Source organism: Vanellus vanellus (assembly GCF_965231255.1).
Source record: "Vanellus vanellus genome assembly, chromosome: Z".
Taxonomy (NCBI): domain Eukaryota; kingdom Metazoa; phylum Chordata; class Aves; order Charadriiformes; family Charadriidae; genus Vanellus; species Vanellus vanellus.
The window spans coordinates 51,366,938-51,381,817 of NC_138908.1; the positions used below are offsets into that span (position 1 = coordinate 51,366,938).

Sequence of the window (14,880 nt, forward strand, 5' to 3'; positions counted from 1 at the left end):
GGTGGAGTCCCCACCCCTGGAGGTATTTAAGGGTCATGTAGGTATAGTGCTTAGGGACACTGTTTTGGTGGGCTAGTCGGTGTTAGGTTAATGATTGGACTAGATGATCTTACAGGTCTCTTCCAATCTAGGAGATTCTGTGATTGTGACTCATAATCTGTATGATCAAAATGAGAAAATATTACTCCTTAATGAAATAAATCCCATTTATTTTGGGCTTCTTCTGTCTTATGAAAAATGTCATACAGCATAAAAGTGACCTAATTTTAGCTAATTTAGCTAGTTTATTAAACCTAACTTCCAAAGGTATGTCTCAGTGGCTATTTTAGTGATCAACCAAGTCAAACTGCCATAAAACTGAGAGTCCTTTATGCAGATCTACCGTTTTCATCCTGCAGAATGCAATGGCAGTGGGCTGAACAACCAAACTAGTGAATCACTTACTTCAGCTAGTTTAGCAAGCAGAGCTGGTGGAAAGGGTATTTCATACTGGTGGTTCGCTTGCATTACCAAAAGGCAGCCATCAGCTGAAGAAAGGAAGTGAGGTATTTGAAAGGGGGAGAAAAAAATATATTCCAGCAAGTAACAGAGCCCGTGTGAAACATCTAAACAAAGCTGGGATTGTGACTGTCTCATGTGTGTTCCCTCTCTTTTTTTTCTTTGTTTTTTTTTTCTTTTTTTAAAGTCTCTGTCACTTTTATTACTGAGGGAAACCTGCCAGGAAGATGTTAAAGTTGACTTTCTTCTGCTACTAAACATACATCTCTCATCTAACAGTGGAAAACCTCTATTCAGCAGTTTACACAGGATTTCCCAGAGGTAAGACTGATGATCTCAAATTTTGACCCCTTAACCCGGATTCAGAATCCATGGGACTCTATAACCAGCTTAGCACTCTGCTATACGCTCACACAAACTGCTCCCTGCTTCATGCTTTAGCTGCAAACAGCACCAACAGTAACAGGCAGGGTTTATAAGCAGATTGAAAAAAAGACTGCTTATCTATTAGCTGCTAAACTAATTCCCCAAACTCTAGGACATCTTGCTCTTCTACTACCTACAACCTTACTTTACTTGAAAGTAACGATGAATTTGGGAGGTGATAGGAAAAAAGCCTCAATTATCTTCCTGCCAAGCCTAGAAACAATACAACAGTATTGATATTACTGCAGTACTTGTCAATATGTAAAGTACAATTCCAGAACACACAGAATATTTTTAGGACCAGGATGGCTGAACTTAGCATAAGAGAATCTATAATTCTTTTATGATTCAAAAATGTATTCCAATACAAGGAAATTAAATAAATGCAAATGAATTTCAGCTATCTAATCAACATTCAGCCATTTATTACTCCGTTTGAGTTTGCTTGAATCAATACGCATGCTTACTAATACCTGGATTGAAGGTATGTGAGTACTATCAGTCACTACGCTGGATGACAAACTCCAGCTCTGCTGTGCAAGAGACAGATCACAACAAATAATAGCCAGATTCCGTGGAATACGGCAAAGACCATATTGCAGTGTCTTTCCACCTGCTCTGCCTATGTATTTCCACCGTCCTGGTAACCAAAACATCCAATAGCTAATAAAACTTGGTTCTCCTCTGTAGAAGCACAACAGCTGCTAGTTTGGCCTGCAAGAAAAACAGGAGTGGTCTGTGGTTCTCCTCTCTACAGGTTTTGACCAGCAGTGGTGCTGCGTGGCAGTTCATGCAGGAGACAGAAAGGATAGGAAAGATAGATAGGAAAGGAGATAGATGAGGACTTTCTCTTTCCTGAGCTCTGTATCCAAAAAAAAAAAAAAAAAAAAGAAAAAAAAAAAAGGAAAAGGAGATACTGAAGCTGAAGTAATGATAAAAATGAAAACACTCTGGAATCATAAAAAGAAATAGTGCTTCTCCCAATATGTACTTAGGCTGGGAGGTTCACTTTCAAGTGAGTTGAGGCAAACAACTGTAACATTTAAAGTAGGTCTGTCCTTTGGTGTAAATAACAAGTCATGAAGAGTTAACTCCAACAAAGAGCGAGAAAAGTGTCATGCTTTGAGGTTTAGCCCAGTCTTTAACTACCATTTAGCAAAATGTTATTTTCCTGGGGCTTATACTGCCACCAGAGTGACCCAGTGGTGCTCGCTGTCAGTGCGGGACACCAGGAGGCATGGTTGATTTGGGCTGACAACTCCCGTCTGCTTGTGTGATTGGCATATTTATTTATGTCACTATCATACTAAATGACCTTAGTATAATCAGGACCAGTTGTTCTAATGAAATGTATTGTTAAACAACCCCTACCCTGAAACGTTTGCCATCTAAAACACTAGAAAATAGAATTTCTCACTAACGCTTTCCATTCTTTCATCACAGCTGCAAAGGCCTAACACAAAACATGTTCCCAAAACAAACAACACAAGCACTAACATAACTTTGGCAAACAAAAGCTGGAAAGAAAACTGTTTTCCTTTATTTAGCTGCATATACTAACGGTGTTTAGGAATGGGCAATTAGTCTTTGCATTTCTTCAAAGCAGATCCACTGGGCTCTCTCTTTTCATGTAATGCTCTGAAAATCACCTCATACAGAATTAAAAGACACAAGGCATTATGAACATTCCTCCCAGGATGAGAAATATTTAGGATTAATTTTATCCAAAACATCTAAATGCGTTGCCAGTTTTCATTTGCCAGAAGTATCTAGTATCTTTCTTCATGCTGCCACGAAACAATACACTGCAAATACATGAGATAAACTGTACCAACCAACAGATTGTCCCAGAGAGGTGGACATTTTGTTCTAGCCTTGCCAGGTTTGAAACACTCGTGCGCACAGGCTTATTTCCAAACCTTCAAAGTCTGGATGAGTTTCTTTCCCCCGCTCCCTCTCTGCCTTTTTCTTAGCGACTTAAAATGCCTGCCTAGCACAAAAATTAATCATTTAAACCCTTTATTTAATTAGTAATTGCACACAGACCAGGACAAAGGAAAACCTATCATACTTTTGATACTGTGCTAATTCCAGGTGAAATTTTACTGTTTATGATTTATTGCTACTGGCTAGCAAAAGTTGTGCACCTAATTAAATCCCTGTATCCTATCCTGGAAACAGGGGGCTTCCACGTCTGAATGGGACAAAGTTTGCAATTGGTTTCTTAAGGCAGGGAAGCATTGCGTATTCACTGACGGGAGAGTGGTAAGGTATTGTATGAAAAACAAGTGCTGTGGGATTTACGAGTTTATTCCCTGTTCCACTGGTGTAGCTTCAGGGACATCCCGAACAGTACAAGAACCAAAAAGAAGCAGATGGAGTAGTCTGTACTACCAGAAGGAGTAGTCTGTACTCACATGCTGCAGAGTGCTACAACTCCTACTACTGCTGTCATGGAGATCCACGAGTTTTCCCCTCTAGAAACTACTGAGGCAGTCTCAGTGAGGGAGCAGAGGTGTAGTCAGCAAGCCCTGGCATTACTCAGATTCCCCAGATCTCCTGATACGCCTGGGTTCATGTTTACATTAAAGGAACATATAGAAGTTCACTTATTTTCCTAAGTCTGAAAAGCATACCTTGTGATTGAAAATAAGTTTCTTTCTCTGCAATTCCCAATTTCAAGGTATTTGCAGAACCACTATTTGCTATGGAACTAACAAGAGATGAGAATTTGGCCCTGTGTTTAAAGACCAAATTATTCTTTTTTTTTTTTTTTTTTTTTTTTTTCCATAGGAATGGGATAGAAAAATACTGGTTTTCCACTGGTTTCAGTATATGCCTTTGCCTATCTTTTCTCTTTCCAGCAGACTTTTGCACACTGTCCACTCAATAATTGCTGGAACCAGGAGACCAAACTGTCCACAGATAAAACTAAAATACACAATATTCTGTTCTGATCTTACGGTTCAATGCCTTGTGCTGTTTCTTATCATCACTAAACAGCATCATGTATTAAAATGTCAGATGTAGGAAACAATTTGGAGTGTATTGTCACTGTTTTATTAACATCAGTTTTATAAGCACATGAAAGAAAATACAAAAGAAACATATGCAGGACGGAAAATTGTATTACATTTTTTATACTACAATATATAAGGTATCAGGGATGGCAGTAAGCCACAAAGTTTGGGTCTGGATTTTTCCTTCATATCCTTTATCAGAAATCTGTTCATATTTATCACATATACCATGTTTACTGCAGGTCAAATTTTTCCTAAAGTAGATAGAAATAATATTTGCTAGAAACATTTTGCAGGTAAAAATTACATATAGTATACAGTGGAAATTGTGTCAAATGATTTGTCCATGTTCCATTGCAAGCTAGTAACCGGGGAGGAATAAAATCTCAGATGCCTATCTGCGTACCCAGCTTTCACCTTTGCTCTGGGACATTCTGCTTCCGCCTATTGGGGAGGGTTTGCTGGTATGGAATACTTCCTACCTGAAATTTAATTCATAAGATATCCTCAGCAAAATTATCATTCTTTCTTATATAGCTGACCCATGTTGGGTCAATGTGATGCTTTTACCGTCTTACTGTGGCTGAGATTGTAGGGCGCTAAACCTAGTGAATTAGCTGTAGTCTGGCACAATTGTGTGAAAAGTCCTACCACTTGAATGGTGGAAGTGTAGGGAGGTTTCACTTTTCAGTAGCTGGCAGCCTTGCAAGCTGTCCAGGCAACTTTTGTTTCTCCATAGGTTCTCACTATATTTTAAAACGGTGCCTTATCAAACATGTTGGCTGCTTGCCTGAATTAAAAAACACACCACCACAATTTTTTGACACTGAGTTGGAAATTTCAGCGTAGTTCAAAACCTTTACTGATTACTTCTTATGGTCTGACACATAGCAGTAGGTTGAATTTTCCCATCGGTAAAGTTAAAAACGTTCACCCACTTACTTGCTGCTCAGGCAGCGCCTCAGTGAATACGAAGCCCCTCCTCCACAAGTGCGTGAACATTCGCTCCACGAGCCCCAAGCATCCCACAGTGAGTCTCGGTCTTCCTCCGAGCGAGCTGTTCTGGAGCTCTGAGGAGAGGGAGAAGGAAAAAATCAGGAAAAATCATTTACAGGACAAAAAATTATTGTTGCTAGTTTAACCTTTCTTTTTACTGGATATCATCTTGGTCATTGAAAGCACTGAATAAAACTGTTATTCTCTGACATTCCTACTGATTAGCAGCCAGTTGTTGTAGTGGCGGTTGCTGTACGAACTTGCTTTCATCCCTTGAGTATCATACTCTGTCTCAATTTGAGACCAGTGATGACTATTATAAAAGAGCACTTTGGACAACAGTGAAGCAAGGGATTTTTCCTGATTAAAAGGAAGAGGTGGAGTCTTGTAGACGTTAGAAATTGTGCTTTGAAGTTTTGTTGCTGTGTTAGAAACTATGAAAGGGCATACTAAAAATTGCCTTCCAAGATGCTCTTGAGGAAAAAAAGAATCACAACATAGTGAATCAATGTGATACAAAGACATTCAACCTAATGACTTTCATGCACTGACCATAAGGATCTGGAACTATCGTTATTTCTTCTCTGTCCAAAGATCTCCTATAAAACTTTCTGGACAAAGATTCCCTAACTGTTTTATCCCACTATTTGCTAAATTAAAATAGAAAGTGCACACTACTTGAAAAGCTGGAGTTCTCCAATGCCAGGCACAGACCCAGGCAGTGCTATTGTTAATGCCAGCGGTTGGGCACAAACAACTTTATAGAAAAGCAACACTGATGGACTCAAATAATGCAGTCGTGCATGTATCTAGCATTTTGTTTTCATTCATGCAAATGCATCTCAGAAATGTACATCTGTATGGACACAAATAATTTAACCATTTAGATAGATATTGTCCCTTATGGACAATGTGGTTTTGCTGGAAGAAACTGAATAAACTACAGAAGCATGCGAAGGTGCATGCATAATGCCTGTGTCTGATGGAGACCAGGGAGTATTCTCCTTCAAAGCTTCGCTTCTGCTGACGGCCAACACCTGGTGAATGGCATTTCTAACCGTATCCGGAACAAATGAGAAGGCAAGACAGCTATATGAGGGAGACTTTGATGGTGCACCTTCAACAGAGAACGGCAAGCATCATTGCTAGCCCATGTTAGAGGAATCAACTTTAGCGTTCAACACTGTGGGATTATTTGAGACACAGAGACAGCTCAACAGTGAAATCATTTTATCTTCATTGAAGCTGTGTAAAAGTGTTGTCATGAAATCTGAACCTGGTGAAATATACCAGTCTTGAATATTGTTATTCACAGGCAAAATAGAAGATGATGGTTTAGGGCTGTTGAACAGTTTCAATATACACCTGTTTAAGGGAGATATGAATTTGTCACATATAACTGAGATCCGAAACTGAACAGTCTGTGTCTGTAGAGCAAAGGACTAAGTCTGGCACATTAGGATAGGAAATGTGTGTTAATTGGGATTTATCAAGGTAAGAGGTTAACTATTCATTATACTTTAAGAAGTCAGGAATGCATTATACATGCTAACCATTAATAATGAGAGAATTTTCCAGTATGGAAACCATTTAGTACTATAAAATCCTACAAGCGCATTGCACTTCACCCACTAGCATCATCTATGACGTTGAGTAAACAGCCAGGCATAAGACTAGCTGAAGTGAAAGCCCATGTCTTTTATTAGCTGTCTCTATGCTCAGCTCAGTAATAAGGCCAAAGTCTCTCACTGAACTCTGTTCCCCTGAAAACAGAAAGTCGCTAATCTCAGTGTTGTACTCATTTGCACTCTCTGACAGTCATTAGCTCCATGCATCTGAAGGATGAAAACATTGCCAGTGCTGTTCCCATGGTCCCGCGGGACCCCTCCTGCCCTGAAGTGAGTCATTAGCTCATGGATCTGTTCTTAGCTTACTCAGGCTGACAGAGTAATTGTATTGTTATATTCCTTCCAAAAGCCTGATACTACTCTGAGATACATTGGCACAATTTAGTGGTAACTAAATGAAAGTTGATCATGTTAAACCTGTTTAAGTGAGCTCAGACTGTATGCCAAATTGGCAAACTTCTATGGAGATATTGTTTAAAGGCAAAAAAAAAAAAAAAAAAAAAGATTTGCAGGACACCTGTCCAATCATTTTCTCTTTTTTTCCTCTCTTCTCATTATTGCTTTTATCAAGGTACAGTCCAAATCTGATCTTGAAGAACAAGTCAGTCTGTTTGGGCAGAATGGGTTAAAAAGAAAGAATCTTCCTCTCTGTAAACACACCAAATATGTTTATTTCTTTTGAAAGGAGAGCTCGGTGAGTGGCAAGGGTCACGTGCAGGATCAGTGCACAGCAACACACCAAACTGTCCACCCAGCGGTGGCTCCCCGGCATTTCACAATGGTAGCCTGCTGCATTCCTCATGCCGCTGCTCTCAGACCCTTCAAGGCAGGAGTGCTCCTTTTTTTAAACCAGAGTATGCTAAAAGGCAAATACACAAATGCCACTTAAATAGAGTTGAGTATTTTTTGGCCTTCTGACACAAAGGCGGCCAAACCTTTTGAAAGACCTTTAGGATCTAGTCCAAAGCATGCTGAGGTCAAAGGAAAACTCCATCAAATTAAAGGGGTTCAGGAGCAGAACATTAGAAGATAGGCTGAGAGATGACCCACCACAACTTGTAAAGGTTTTTGGTTTTGTTTGTTTTGTTGGTTTTTTTTTTTAATTAGTCAAATAAATCTCATGAATGAGAAGGAAGCTAAACCAAGCAGGCAGAAGGCAAATTTTCTTCAAACAGCTCTGCTGAAGCGCCATCACTCTGATCCTGCTGCCCTATCTTCACACTTTTGCCAAGTGGAGGTTGCCAGCTGTGCCAAAGAAAATGATCATTCCATGATGTGGCCAACCTCCATTTTCAATTTGCTTGAAGGTCCACAGTTTGTAATGGCATTTTAAACACACATAGCATTTCCTTCTGCAGAACTGCTTTTGGGAGATAGTTTAGATGGTTATTGAATCAGGTTTTTGTTGCTGTAACATTTAGTATTATGTAATTTTGTTTTGAATCTACTGATGGGGAAAAAAGGTAAATTAATTTACTCTGTGACAGATGAAACTGGGTTTGTCTAATGAGTGTATAACAACTATTTGACACTCTCAGTTTCTCTTGCCTTTATTAAAATGAAAAAGAATTTCATTTCAACACAATAGTTGCAAGACTAAATGTAAAAATGCAAGTAACATAAGTGATCAACCTCTGACTATGGCCAGATGTGATCCATCCTCTAGATGCAATCTTACTAACATTTACACGTGAGATAAGAGGAGCAATACGCCAATTTACTGAGGTTATTTTAGCTGACTGCTTTCTGAAGGGTATTTTTTATAAAAAGAAAATGTGTTTGCACTTTTAGTCTGCTAAAAAGAAGATGGGTCTTTGTGCTTTTAGTTTACTAGGAAACAAATATCTTCAAACTGCAAACAGGTACTTGTCCTAATCATTCACCACTGGTTGAAAGCCCAAAGACATAATTAAAAAGGGTTGCAAGGTAAAGTCACATGGACCAAGTACTCTTACCTCATCACAAATTATAAGCATCAGCACAGCTAGACATTCTAAGGGTCCAAATTTTTCTGAAATAAATTGTACTCCCACCCAGAGGAGAGCCATGTGCCTGTTATTTGAATTCCAAGATTTGTTATAAGACCTATATATTCCCAGAAAGCATGTGATCTCAAGCTGGAACAGGCTCCAAGTTTTCTTTTAACAAGTGGAATAAACATAATTCATTTCCACTCCATCCATGTTTAATGTTAAAGAAAGTAGAGTGGTTTTCCCTCCTGTGAACTGCACAGTTGAGATTGAGCTTGAAATACTAGCAATGCCTGAAAAGCCATTTTAAATCTGAAGAAGATTGTCTATTGCAGGTCTGTTGCAGCTTCAAAGGATATATACCATTACTAGCTAAGAACTCACTGCTTAGCACCGTTTTTTCATAAGTAGCTTATACCACTAATTAAGAATTTCTACCCACTTTCAACAAAATGAACTAAAGTGAAGAACCTGCATTAACAAACTCCTGATAACAGTCAAGAATATTGCAGTGTTCTGGAATACTAGACCTCCTACAGTAGTCCTTTAAAGACCTAAAGTTCCTGCCATAAAGAGCAAACAGAAAAAAAAAAAAAACAACCCACCCCAAAACAAACAAACAAACAAACAAACAAAAGATGAAAAAATGCAGTGGTGGTGGGGGGGTACATGCCTTTAAAGCTGCAAGGAGTAAAGCTGCCACCACTTAAAGTAACATTCCCTCTTAGAAAACATCTTTTGTCTCTACCAGAACTACCCCAGGTTGGTGCTTCTCAAAATGCCAGTGTTGTCTAAAGACGCAAAATACAGACAGTGATCAAGGCTCATTATGCCCTGCTGCTGGTATCAGAAAAGCTTCCTTCCTTCTTTTCTCCATTCTAGGTGGATCTCAGCCTGAGCTTCCTAGGAAACACCCACTGGTTTGTCCACACAAAACTCATGATGTCCCGACATCTACAGCGTCAATGGCAGAAATACCACCTGCAAGCAATTTACTTATCAATGACCTATATAAAACAAGTCTGCTAACAAAATCAGCTCTTCCTTTCTCCTTCATACACAGTTAACCTGGGGGTGATCCTGCAGCTACCACCTGACATAGCAGCACCAGAGGAAATGGCCATGAGGACTCCCAGAGTTCTCTGATGAGAAAGAGGAGGAACAGCTGGTACTTTTGGACAAGAAGCAAGAAAGATCACATGCACAAAGTGAAATCACAGTCAGTGGATGGGGCACTCAGGTGAAGATGCTTACAAAAGAAAAAAAAAGCTTTAAACTATGAGCTGGACAAAGGACTTCATATGAACAAAGATAATCTGACATTATCAAGTAACACTAAAAAAGCTAGGTATCCAATTTTATTCTTTAAAAAGTCCAGCTTCAGTGTTTGACAGTAATTTCTGAATTTATTAAAGAGTTGTCAGGCATTTATGTTATATTTAGACTATGAGGTGAATAACAGGTCTTTCCTACCCTCTGTACTAACACAAAGTACACAGAAATCATTTAAACTATCTGCAGTATGTAAAAAACACAACAAATGGCATACATCCTTAAATCACAAGAGCTGCCTGGGCATCCAGGAGCTGCATCCCTGATGAGAGACCCATGCTTCTTTAAGAGCATGTGTGTACACATGTGTGGGCGCACAGAGGGAGAAACACGAGAAGTAGCAAGACTTCTGTTCACACCCTGAGACCTACAAGAGAAGTTCAGCCTTAAGAAAATAAATCTTAGTTGCATACTGGAATTGAATTTAAAATTTTGTTTGGAACTGCGCTATCCCTACAGAATCCAACTATTTGTCAGTGTCATACAGAAAAGAGTGTGTATAAATGCAGATCATGTTGTCTAATAGCTCCTCAGTTTCTGAGGCTTCCAGTCTTCCTCCTCATTCAGTAAAACGCTGCTAAAATTATATTTTTCAAGCACCCAGTGTGTTCCCGAGATTAAACAGCAATATAGATAGTGAAAAGCGCAGTTAACCTCTTGCTGTACTAAGACACTGATGCAGACTTTAAGCCACAGTTATTTCCCAGATGATACGCACCGCTGGGTTTGGTTAAGAAATGTAAATCATCTGGTTCTTATCACATCCCCACTGTTTAGAGGTATGATGAACTGTCAGTGACAATATGCAAGGCTCCTCTGAGGCCATTGCCTAAACTTGTGTTTTGCTACTGTGAAAATTATATCAGGGACAGAAAAACAGTGTTTTTCCTTATTATGTGGTCTTTCTGCCCTCCCTTTTCAGATATGTCCAAGCGCATCCCTGTATGAATTCTTGCCAAGCGATACATTCTCCCTCTTTGAGTAATCCTTGCTCATCCTTTGATGTTAGTTTGTCACTGAGGTCAAATATATACTTCACACAGTACTGAAACGCTGTCTGTAGTGAAGCAGGAAGAAACTGCTCTCAGCACTTCTCTAGGTGTTTCACAGCAGGAGACCAGGCCAGTGACCTCATCTCTTTTTAAGAAACATGTATTTCAAAACTTCAACAAATGTAAATATATGGTTTACAAGATTTCATTTGCACAATGTTGTGTATCTTTGTTGCATTCCATCCAAGGTAACAGCTGGATTACAGCTTAGATGGGAAACTGCTTGGAAATCTCTGGCTTTTGAAGGAAGGCAAGGCAGAAAAAAATCACAGCCAGTTGAATTAATATTGGTAATTACTGTCAAACAAAATGTTAACATGCATTCCTGACTCGCTGTTGAAGCAATTATCTTGGAAACATCATAAGTAAAATATTCTGACACGTCCAGTTTGCAATGCACAAAAAACATGTTTAATGTATCTAGGCAAAGAGTTGCACATCATTTTAAACAGTACTGTACAACCAAAGCACATCCACTCTTCCAGAATAACTGTACCATACTGAAGAAAGGGCTTATTAAAGTAAGCCTTATCCTTGTGAGGAGTATAATTCCCTGGAAGCACTAGGATTCCCCATGGCAATAGTTGTCCTCCAGTTCCAAGCAGGTATCTGCTTATTTCACACACCTTATGAAAGAAGGGTTCCCCAATCCAGCCTTAGCAATAAATCCAAGGACTTAATGGGAATGAACGCTGACCTGTTTTCTTTTCCCAAGGGGTCTGCTTTGGGTCAGGATGGATGAACACTGTGTAGCTGGTGGTGTAGGTAGCTTGTCTTCCCATTATCTGGACTGTATCCCATGTAAAGGTGAAGAGACAACTTCAGCCATAAGGTCTGCCACCCAGCCGCCTTCCAGAAGGACTGCACAAGCCGGAAAATCCTGCCTACCTGATGTTCCTACCCAAGTAATGGGAGTTCTGCTCTCACAGAAGTTACAAGAAAATGAAGAGAGAAAAATGCCCCAAAAGATAAAGAGCTTGTGCCCAAGCTGCCAGAGCTGTTTACTGCACCTGAGATGCTGAGCAACCACAGGTGCAATTGCTCCCATGATTAACTGCATGCTGTTCCATATGGCCAAACCAAGAGGATGACTACAGAACTTTTCAAACTACTGCTAAAACACTGTTTCCTCTGGCAAACAACCTGGGAAGAAAAGTAGGTGCAATAAGCATCAGACATCTGGATGTGGAAGTGGCTAGACCTTGTACACTGGCTCCCCTTCTTCCCAGAGGGCAGCATCTCCCTCCTACTGGGTGTGGGGCTGTGAGCTGAATGGTACCAGCCCACTTGCCTCAGGCTTCCACAGTCTTGGAAATTAACTGAGGAATTTTTGCCTCCTTTGCACTTGCAAGACCAGGCAAAAGACCTGCGAGGGGATCAAGAGAGTATTTCCTATGGAAAACCCCTGGCACAGGGAACCCTTGATGTGAGTGACTCAATGCCCCAAGGAAGGCACTGGCACAGAAGCACACCCGTGTGAGGGTATATACTGTACTTTGGGTAATTACTTTACGCTGAGACTTCGCTAGTGCAGATAAACAGGCCAGGATTTATTTTTTCATTTCAGCCTCTTAAAAAAGGAATAAACAAAAAAGTCCAAATCTCCTTCTGGGTAGTTTTTAATTTACTCGTTGTTCAGGATCAAAATCATCCATCACTTAGAAGAAACAGGGGAAGACACCTTGATGAGAATGAGAGAAGAGGAAATCTCACTGAGATCCTCTGGCAGTTTTTCAGTGCTTATTCTGCTCCTGTGAACACAGACAAGGGGAAGATCAATAGGTGGACAATTTTCATTCACCCTGAAGGAAGACACCTGATACACATACAGCTAGCTCAGTTCCCAGGGACATAAGTAAAAACTTGCTGTGTTAGTCCTTTTCAGTGCTGCATTCATTTTTGTCTTCTTTTACTCTTAACAACACAGTCATGCAATGAAGGGTCAGAAAAAGGGAAGATATGGCATCTTTTCCTTTTGCACAGGAAAGCAAAGGTTCATTGAGGGGGAAGTAACTCCTCCTCCCTTCCTAGCCATATATGACCTGATATGGTTATTGCACAAGTAATAAGGACAAAGTATCATACTGAACTCTGTTGTCCTGAAAACAATGTCTGTAGTCTCAGTGTTGTACACATTTGCACCCTCTGACAGCCATTAGCTGTGTGCATCTGAAGGATGAAAACATTGCCAGTGCTTTCCCCATAGTCCCATGGGATTCTTCCTGCTGTGAAGCAAGTCATATAGCTGCATATATGAAGTCTCTTAAAACTTATAGTAAGGAGTACACAGCTTCTAGTCTGCAACAAAACAGGGAAGAAATGATAAACAGCCATCTCAGGACTTTAGGAGCTAAACAGACATTCCCAAACCTGGACTGGAAGTTGTATCCCAGGAGAAATGTGCCAAACGTGAGCTCATTTCTTCTCCTAAAAGGGCAGCAGCCAGCTGGAGGGGGGGGGAGGTTGCTGGCAGAGGATGGAGCTGACACTATATCAATTCAACACGCTGCACGCTGTGCTCCCTATAACATTTTATAACAGTGCCTTATAAAACTCAGATCAGTCCTATCTCTCACCCCACTTACCCATATGAAAATATACATCAGGAGAGCAATGTGAATACAAGAGCTTGCTTTCTTGCTCTCACAGACCCAAGTTACGACACCCTGATGCATTTAAATCCTGCTGTGCTGGTGTAAACACCAAGCATGGGTGATCCAATACGGAGCAGGTCCAAGCTGGCTCAGTCTCAGACTTGTCGCCTAATTGACTCAGAAGGGTTTTCAAGGCTAGGACTGCTTCAGATGCAGGATGGGTGAAATCACTTTCCAGAATTCGGAACCCACCCAACAGCACGGGTTCAAAAGTGCATCTTGCACTTGAGGACTTTGGATTTGCCTTCCACGTAGCAAGAACTGCGGATGGGGAAAGAGCCCACAGAGACGCACAGAAAGGAAAAGAGAGAAAAGTAAAATTGTTATCTGTGACAAGGCCTATTTTAGGCCAAGTGTTTTCTAAGTGGCGAGAACTGAAACCCGTGTGCTGACGGGGCTGTGTTCGTCAAGTTCAAGAAAAAATGGCCAACATCTGGCTGACACTCCCAGCTTCACAGGTGAACCACTGTCTCCCCCAAAGAGGCAGGGTAGTACAGTGAAGAAGTGTATTAACCATTTTCCCTTGCTTTAGTAAACTGACGTTAAGATTCAGATACTGAGCCAGCCCCCAACGCTCCATAAAGGTCATGACATCCAACAGTGAGTCCTCTTATGTGCACCAAAGCCCATGTGGGCTGGATTTAGAAGCTCTGGTTCTGAAAGTCTGAGCTAGAAGGCCTTACCACAGCAGCATAGATTTTTATGGGGTTGGCAGCCCTGGGATGGCTCAGCCTCCTCTGGAGCAGGTCAGAGCATTAAGACAAGGTGCCATAGGTTGCAACAGGAAGATGGCACTCTCTGGTCACAAGACATTTCAGAGAAGGAAGGAGAGCTCTCCAAAGATTTGTGTAATTTCAGATAAACATCCGCAATTATGAGGTTCATTCAAAATAAATGAAGCCGCCTGTTCTTCTGATGGTCTGCCATCTCCCTCAGTTACCTCATGGAGCTGTGTATGTGTTTATTTTAACAACAAGGGGCCATATAAAGGGTTGAAACATTAAGCCTCAGTGGAGGCAGGAGAATGGAAAGGGAAATATTTATGTAAAAAATAGGGGGGAAAGACAGAAAGAGGGGAAGAGAGGAAGAGAGAAAGGGAGGGAGGAAGAAAGCAAGAAAGAAAGGAAGGAAGAAAGGGGGAGGAAGCGAAGAAGGAGAAGTAAAGAAAGAAAGCTCAAGATCCCATGTTACAACAAAAAATAAAGGGAACACAGGAAAAAAAATTGCTCATGTGACCCTTAAGAATTAAGTATAAGCCTCAGAGTTTATCTAACATATTTATTTTCCCCTAATCACCAAGTAAT

General features: G+C 40.5%; 1 protein-coding gene across 1 annotated transcript in view; it reads right to left on the minus strand.

Moving 5' to 3' along the window:
• The window catches only part of ADAMTSL1 (ADAMTS like 1), a gene marked incomplete at its 5' end in the record, with an annotated part of 206,713 nt that overhangs the window by 184,650 nt on the left and 7,183 nt on the right, over window positions 1-14,880 (minus strand). The window contains one exon of the mRNA XM_082497983.1: window positions 4,887-5,014. Coding sequence (XP_082354109.1) covers window positions 4,887-5,014 — 128 coding nt within the window. The remainder of the gene's footprint in view (window positions 1-4,886; window positions 5,015-14,880) is intronic.